This window comes from Zingiber officinale, chromosome 5B (assembly GCF_018446385.1).
Source record: "Zingiber officinale cultivar Zhangliang chromosome 5B, Zo_v1.1, whole genome shotgun sequence".
In the NCBI taxonomy this organism is placed as follows: domain Eukaryota; kingdom Viridiplantae; phylum Streptophyta; class Magnoliopsida; order Zingiberales; family Zingiberaceae; genus Zingiber; species Zingiber officinale.
Genome location: NC_055995.1, coordinates 5,943,464 through 5,952,186, shown reverse-complemented (window position 1 = coordinate 5,952,186; position 8,723 = coordinate 5,943,464). Strand labels below are relative to the sequence as shown.

Genomic DNA, 8,723 nt, shown 5'->3' with positions numbered 1-8,723 from the left:
TTTAAAATCGACAACGAGGCCGGTCGGGTGGAAGGCGGACAAGGAAATGGACCATGCCGGTCCAATGCCAGGCAGGCGTCGGCAACCCCATCATGTCGCCCGGTTGGGATCCTGCCGTTCAGCTTCCTCGAGCGGCTGTGGGGACTCATCCTAGCCATTGAATCGAGAGGCAAGCCCCATGGGTGTGTTTCTGGGGGAGGTCCAATGGCGCGTTTTCGGCATAGTTGGCAACCCAATTAATTAATTGATGAGCACGAAAATTCCATTTTACTCTTATTTATTTTGCCGATATTATTATTTTACAAATTACTTGCCCCTTCATCTCTAACTACAAACTCAATTTGTCCTCAGTCTATTCTCAGATTTTCTTTAAGGTGACATATTTCTTTACTTCAGCTCCTAATAGATATAAATTTACTTAATTATCTTTATTTTTAATAAGTATATAAATTTAAATATATATATATATATATATATATATATATATATATATATATATATATATATCTTACTATTTTATTAAAAATCCCCCCCTTTACTAACTAACTTTGGTGAAACCTAAAATGTATTTACGTTAATGTCCTTTTTTTTTATTTACACTAAAAATAATTCTAAGGTTTATTAAGAATTCGAATCGAAACAATCAAATGATTCAGCTCGAGACTCAAATTACAACGATATAATGAATTTTTTCATCATTAATTTTCTCTTGTTTTATATATAAAAAAATATAGTTCTTTTTACCTCATATCTTAGAATTGACAACACTATGATCAAAGAAACTTCTATAAATATTTTAGGCCAACGATGTTAAAAAATATACTTTTCTTAGTTTTTTTTATTAAGACAAGTATAATATTAAATTAAAATAATTTTTTACATAGGGAAACTCGTTACAATAGTTTGTCACTATTGTATGGGTCAATTTATATATTATTATATTACACACGCAACGTGTGTGCACGATCACACTAGTATATATAATTTATCTTAATAGTACTATTTAAAATTAAAATTAAAATTTTTTTCAAATCAAATTAAAAAATTTCTTTATGGGCATATATCCCAATATTTTATGAAAGAACATCCATTTTGATAGAAAATATGTTAGATTCTAATTTAAATGGAGAGAAGTTTAAGAGAAATTATACTTCCTTTTAGACTATTTATTAGAGCTCTCGGACGGATCAACCTGTGGCGGGGTGGGTCGACCGTGGCGAGCTAACCATTTGGCGGGGCGGGGTGGGGCGGGTCGACCCATCAACATGGCGGGTTGGAAAATTTCCAACTCAACCCAATTCAAGGAGGGTTACGGGTTTGGCAGGTCAACCTGCGGGCCCATCAAAATTTAAAAAATAAAAATAAAAAATATTTCATATCTTCAATGTTTTACTTCGGAAAGGTTTCATCAATTAAATGTATCAATAAATATATATTTTAAATATAAATGGATACAAACAAATACTTATGTTGGATGAAAAGTACTATTTTTATTTCAAAATTATAACAAAGAAATATAATAAAATGACATAAAACTTAGTTTACATATATTTCTCAACCCGCGGACCAACCTAAACCCGTTGCAGGCCAACCAAAGCCCGTCGCGGGCTAACCCGCGCTGGTCGTCCCACGACGGGCTTGGGTTGATAAAGTTTCAACCCAACCCACTTAAATTGTTTGGCGGGTGGGTCAATCTGACGGACCCACCTAAATTGACGGCTCAGGAATTCGGAATAAATCTTTTCAAACCTAGGGACAATGGATAAAGTTTCAGTTGTGGTGAGTGATTTTAGGACAATTTGTTATTTTACAAATTATTTGGTGTTTAATTTGGTAAAATATTATTTATATTTATTTAATATATATTAAATTAATTAAATAAATAAGGTTGAATAACTCGTTAAAATAAATAAATAAAATTAAACTCATAATATTTCAAAAATAGAAATTATAAACTCTTATCAATATTTTCATGAATCATGTCTATGGTACAACGATAAAATATTTTTATAATTAATCAGACATTTATTGATGAATTCCTAGTTACAACACATAACACTAGTTACCGAGTAACACGTCATTCATACTTTCTAATTTACCCGGATAACAAACTTATGTTATGAAACTCAATAATCAAATAAATAAATTTAAAATATAAAAATATCAAATAAACACATTTCAACAATTTAATTTATTTTAGACTCACACGACTCATTTAGCTTATCAAATAAATTCGAGCACCACCAAATTTAACTCCATTAGACCAGCCCTACATAAAATCTTGCTAATGGTAATTTAGAAATTTAGAGGGGATAAAATAGTGATTAAGCATGAATTATAAAAAAAAAACACATTCACCTTTTCTAAAAAAAAAAATCACATGCTTTATCCTCGTGGATAAAGAAGAATAATTAAAATATTAATATTTACCTAAATAATTTTAAAAAAATAACCTGCCTCGTGCGACGTGTCGACACTTCACGTTACCATCGTAAAAGGCAAGCGGGACCACCGACGATTAAATCCAACGGCGACGCGATGTCAATGTACGTTGCATTTGTGTGGATGAAATTAAGCAAGCGAGGAGACGTCGAGAACTCCGACGCGTGCGTGTGGAAATTAGGAGTCCAGATCCTCTGCGCCCGCCTCCCGTGCGCCCTCTGTGCACGTCACTACGCGACAAAAAAACCACGCGCTAAACACGTGCGTTTCTCCGCTCCAGTAATAAAACTCAGCTCCAACGCACACATATCACTTCCTGCTGATCGGTCTGTTGACCGATCAGAAAGAATACTGATCGGTCAGCAGACCGATCAGCAGGAATACTGATCGGTCTTGCTGACCGATCAGCATTCCAGCAGGATTTTACCCTTCTACCAGTAATTGGTCTTGAATTGGGACCCCAAAGCCCATTAGACCCTAAAATGGAGTGCCTAGATAAGGTTTCTTCTTTTGGATGAAGTAGGCCAAGGGATCTGTAAAGTAAGTACTAATAGATTAAGACCTTGTCATGCATATTTTTAGCACAGTATCAGTGGCAGCAGTACAAAGATAAACAAACAGCAACTTAATGCTTTAAAAACCTTTTAATAGAGAAAGATGATAAAGACTTTAAATTGATACATCTTAAATAACTTACTGAACCAATCTATAGAAAGAAGCCGTGGAAACTAAGTAAATGTTAAAGACATACTTTAGAATCCATAAAAATTCTGAAATTCCCAATAACCTACACGTCATCCAACACTATAGTCCTTAAGAACAAGCAACAGACAACTGATCAACATGCTCATTTCATGACAACAGAAGTCTGGATAATCAATCAATTCTTAAAATATGAAAGATGTAATCCCCTTATTGGACGACGGAACAAGTTCTCAAGAAGAACCTAGGTACATCTCACCAGATGGAATTCCTGTAGGCCTGTGAAGATAATATCACCAGATGGAAGCAAATATCTTCCTGCTGGAATGCTGATCGGTCAGCAAGACCGATCAGCATTCCTGCTGATCGGTCTGCTGACCGATCAGCATTCTTGCTGATCAGTCAACAGACCAATCAGCAGGAAGTGATAGGTATGCGTTGGAACTGGGTTTTATTATTGGCGCAGAGAAATGCACGTGCTTAGCGTGTGGATTTTTTGTCGCGTAGCGACGGGCGCAGAGGGCGCACGGGAGGCGGGCGCAGAGGATCTGGACTCGGAAATTAGGCCAACAAGTCTTTTCTTGTCTTGTCTCGTGTCATTAACTTTCACACGTGTGCGCTGCCGTCACCGTTTTGGCAGTACGTGTAGGGCTCTGGAGAGCCGGACTTAGTGTGGGCCACCGCTGCCGGACAGTACCAACGGATAGAGTTGGATTTGAGAAAACCAAAAAATAAAAAAAAATATTTAAACATTTAAATTCGATTTGAAATCGGTGAAATTCAAAAATAAATATTTATTGAAGCTTAATTAAATGGTTAAGATGGACTAGTTAAGCTAATAATCATCTAATTAAATTAGTTGAATTGGTCAGGAGGGTTAAGATGGATGAGTTAATCAGGATAATTAGATTAGTTGACTGGAATAGGTTAATTGGATAGGTCAAAGTGACCTAATTAGATAAGGTCAAAGTTGACTAGTGGAGCAGATTATTCATATAATTAGAATTGTAAATGAATTAGCTGATAAAAATATTTATATTCATTAAAGGAGATAAGACAGACATTACGATGCTCAAGCAAAATGTTAAAGAGAATTTGACAGTAATATCTTAGGTTTCCATTTGTCGGTGTTGTCATTATTAACTTATATACAGCCAGAGAGTCTTCCATGACTGGCGTCCTTAATTAGAATTAAACATTCGATTAAAATTAAATTGACTGAGTTAAATGTATGAAAAATTAAATAAATTATTTTTTTTAATCAATCGGATGGAATCCACCGAAGTTCTTTATTAAAAAAACAATAAATCCAATTGATAAAAAATCGATTAATTTATTTATTTATTACTGAATTAATTGAAATTTTAAAACTTTATTCGATTTTAATAAAATAATCAAAATTTTATTTAATTAATTATATTTTTTAAATAAAAAATAATTAAACTCCTTATTCGATTTATTCTATCTAACTGAATTATAAAATATTATAAAATTTTAAATCGAAATCTAACTAATTAACAGAAAAAAATATAAAATTGAATTTGCTTTTTGAAAAAACTGAAAATCGTATTAACCAAACTGAATTTTTAAATTCGATCGATTCGATTCGGTTAACTCAATTTTATCAAACCCCTTGAACTTAGTCTCTCACTCATAGGCATGACTTCCAGTCTATTCTCGGTCGGTTTCAGTGTCGATCGGATTCCTTAGGCTCAAATATTTTTCACTCATGGGTATGACTCGCAGTTTACTTTTGGTCGATCCCAGTGTTGGTCGGACCCCTGAGCTCAATCCCTCACTTGTAAGCATGACTTCCAGCCTACTCGAGGTCATCCTCAGTCCCTCTGGCTCAATACCTTTGAGTTGGGCTCAGTCTCTCACTCATGGACATGACTCCTAGTCTATTCCTGATTGACCCTAACACCGGGCGGACCCCTGGTCCCAGTCCTTCAGTCATGGACACCACTCCTAGTCTACTCAGATAATTACAACCACTTGTCAGAGAATAACGGTTATTTATCAGGAGATATTTCAATACTCTGCCACATGCATTCCACGAAACCCTCTTTTGCTCAACGGAGATTAGTCGTACATCCTCCTTCACTCGACATACCTTGATACTAAACATTTTCTAACATTTTATTATTACGGAGGTTATGAAAAACGATAAAAAATGAGATCTTCTCCGTTGATTAAGTACTCGCTCATACACATAGCTACTACAATTCTACTCTTCACTTTCTTCCAATACTTTTTTACTTTGTCTTGATTTTGACTTGAACTTCGAAGTGTATTAGAGATATCTTTCTTGATTTACACCCTAATACTTCCGTGTGATTTGCTTTTAATGTGTGTAGATCCGTGGATACAATTGTTGACAGATCTTCAGATTCTAAAGCTCAATCCTCTCTTCATCAATGTTGTCCTCCTTATCATCCACTTCTGTTTGACTGGTTCATCAGTTGCAACGTCGGAAAAATGAAGGGGTGTCCATTCACCTTCAACTTCTTCCATTGAAAGCTAGCCATCAAAACATCGGTGGGTAACTGATATTTTGCTTGCTATATAAGATGACGTCCAAGAGCAATCGTTGATCAGAGGAGCGCAGCGGAGATGATCAGAGCTTTGCGAGGCGATCAGCGAACGGAGGAAAACACCCAGTGGTTGGGATTTGACTCGTGAACTTTGGAGCACTTTCCAATTATCCCGTGATTGTGATTCCGACAACGGCTACCCACTTCGACCGCCAACATTTTCAATTGCGACTTTAAAAAATCACTGTGAATGATTATATTTACTATATTATTTTATCATTATTTAATTTCAATTTTCATACTCTCAAAACTATCAACCCATTGTCATCCTTATCATCCACTTCCGTTTGACTCAGTTTCCCAATAGAATCACCGACCGAGGCTAGCCTACACGTCGTTCAACTCAAGAGGGTCATGGTCACTGTATTTTACATGTTCAAAGAGACTTGTTTTGACAAAACTTCGAATTGTACCAACAGCTAAGACGGCGGCGGACGCCCTCGGTGTTGGTGTGTGAGCCAAGGTCGCGGCGCTGACGGCAGCCATTGAGGAAGAAACGCAGCGGGATTTTGCATTGTTATCCCTTTCCCACATTTTGTTTCACTGGTCAAGAACACCACTCAAGAACAGAGGACTGTGTTTCACAGTAGGGGTTAAGAATCCAGCCATATAAAAAGATGAACACACGAAACCAATCCACTCATCGATAAATTAAAGTTTTTTTTTTGTTTTACATGCACAAGGGATAGACTCACCTTTTCCTTTTGAATTTAATAATGAATCCCTGTCAAGAGGCTTTAAAAGGTGAGCCATTCCTTGCTGCGTGCCCTCCTGTCAAAAGCAGGTTGGCTATAGTAAATACACGCTGAACTACTTCAGTGACTGTCCACGGCTTCAGTATGCTCATCACGCACCATATTCTTCAATATAATGGAGGTCACACAACTTCCGAAAAGACTGAGAAATAGAGCAAAAAGATCATCTGCGAAGCAAGAGATCACCAGTCTTCACATGGCACTACACAGTAGAGTTCCTAAGGGACCACCCTACATGGAGGTCTCCCGTTCCTTCTCCCCAGCCATCCCCGTGCTCATTTGAATCTTACACTTTTTGTATTCGTTGCAGAGTTTCTGATGCAGTTGCTTTCCATTTGTTTTGAGCTAGAAATTAAAAGGGGCGTGTCCCGAGTTGTCTGCATATGGATTCAACTGTTGGATTGAGAAACTCGGTATGAAGTTTAAAGTAGTCTTTGGCGTTCATCCTCTAGTTCTTTGACAGCATGAATGATCCTCGAGCTGCCGGAAGAAGCATGCGAGACCAGGAGGTGCAGTTCTTCAGGTCAGCTGATCCAATCGACGAGAAGAGGCAATCGATGCTCATATCTGGCCGGACTCAAGGACTCTCATTAACTCTCGGGCCGAGAAGAAGATCTGAATGCACGTTCTCTGAAAGAGAAGGCAGTGCATCTGTGTCCTCTATGTCCTCTGTGCTTCAGCAATCCAGATTCTTGAAGCCTGCTCGAGAGCTGCTCGATGAGGTCGCGTCTGTGAGCAGTGCAGTCGAGCTGAGCTTCGATGAAGACCCGAGCAAAGTAAGGCCATTCGGAGTGATCTCTCTTGAAGTTGAGCAGAGCAGCCTTGATGCTGATGTTAGAGTCGTCAAGCTCGTTGCTTTGTTGGATGAGGTACAGAGAAAAACTCTACTCTCCCTAACTGTTCATTCATCTCGATGACAGATCGATCGCCGTGTTTGATTACAGCTCGAGAACAGATACCGGCAGTACTTCCATAGAATGGAGAGAGTGATATCGTCTTTCGAGATCGTTGCAGGGAGTGGAGCTGCTGGATCCTACACCGGCCTCACAATCCAAGCTATGACCCGGCATTTTGCCAACCTCAGAAATGCAATCATCACTCAGATTCACAGGCATTCTTTCAAACACTCGCCGGCGCCGGCGGATAAAAATCTGAGACTGAAGAGAGAAGCTCTTCAGAAGCTTGGGATCATCCAAAACAAACAAGCTTGGAGACCACTCAAGGGGCTCCCTGAAGACTCGGTTTTGGTCCTTCGATCTTGGCTATTCGAGAACTTCCTTCACCCGTAAGCTCGATCGATTGCATCTTTCAGAATGTCTGAAGATTTTAGTGATCTTGAACTTGTGTTGCATTTTGGTTTTGGCAGCTACCCTGATGACAATGAGAAACTCAAGCTGGTTTCAAAGACAGGATTGACTAGAAACCAAGTAACGTCCATGCATGTTTCTAAATCTTTTGTCTGTAATTTACGAGTAGGGAGATGGCTAATTTTCATTTGTGTCTGTGGATTCAGATCTCCAACTGGTTCATAAACGCGCGGGTGCGGATATGGAAGCCGATGATAGAGGAGATGTACAGGGAGGAGTTTTCTGAGGATTCAGGAAACATGAGCCCATGTTGCAGGAGCAATGAAGAAACATAAAGAGGCCAGCAAAGTTAGAGGATTATGGAACTGAACGAAAATGGCATAAATCCAGTTTGCAACAACATCAATGCAAGTGACAAGAGTGTTCTGTTTAGCTTGTAGCTTATGGAATGTTTCTTGATATTGTGTGACAACGAGTTCAAACGGTCAGATAGCGATTCTTTCATTGCAATGTTTTCAAGAGTGTTCTGTTTTTTTCCTTTTTTCTTTTTAGTTTTCTTGGAGGAAGCCTGCCGTAATATATCCTCAATTTTTTTGGATCTTAAAGTTGCTATGATGGTTTTGTAGTAGATCATATGAATCAAATTGCACAAACATGGGTCAAAATTAGTTGAGTTTGATTGATATGGATAATTATAGTAAAAGATGATTATACTCATCTCATATGTCTTTCATAGTCCGTATCAAATTATGTGAAAGGAGGTAAATCATATAATCAACTTATAGGCGATCATCTTGATTGACATGGATAATGATTCAAAGATGGTTCATGTTAGATATTATCTTGCCACCATGTTGGATATTATCTTGCTATATGTAATGGCGGGGTCAGAACGATTTATCTATCTAAGTTGATTCGGGGCT

General features: G+C 37.8%; 1 protein-coding gene across 3 annotated transcripts; it reads left to right on the top strand.

Annotated features, from left to right (window-relative positions):
* Window positions 1–6,513: 6,513 nt before the first annotated feature.
* On the top strand, window positions 6,514–8,398 carry LOC121984026 (BEL1-like homeodomain protein 11). 3 transcript variants are annotated; one of them, XM_042536782.1, is made up of 5 exons: window positions 6,514–6,702; window positions 6,804–7,362; window positions 7,438–7,778; window positions 7,860–7,920; window positions 8,007–8,398. In XM_042536782.1, the coding sequence occupies exons 2-5, from the start codon at window positions 6,958–6,960 to the stop codon at window positions 8,133–8,135; spliced, it is 936 nt and encodes a 311-aa protein (XP_042392716.1). In that variant the 5' UTR covers window positions 6,514–6,702; window positions 6,804–6,957; the 3' UTR covers window positions 8,136–8,398. The 3 variants fall into 3 exon arrangements, with proteins under 3 accessions (XP_042392716.1, XP_042392717.1, XP_042392715.1); XM_042536783.1 differs by having other exon boundaries at window positions 6,514–6,734; window positions 6,843–7,362; XM_042536781.1 differs by having other exon boundaries at window positions 6,514–6,734.
* The last annotated feature ends 325 nt before the right edge of the window (window positions 8,399–8,723 follow it).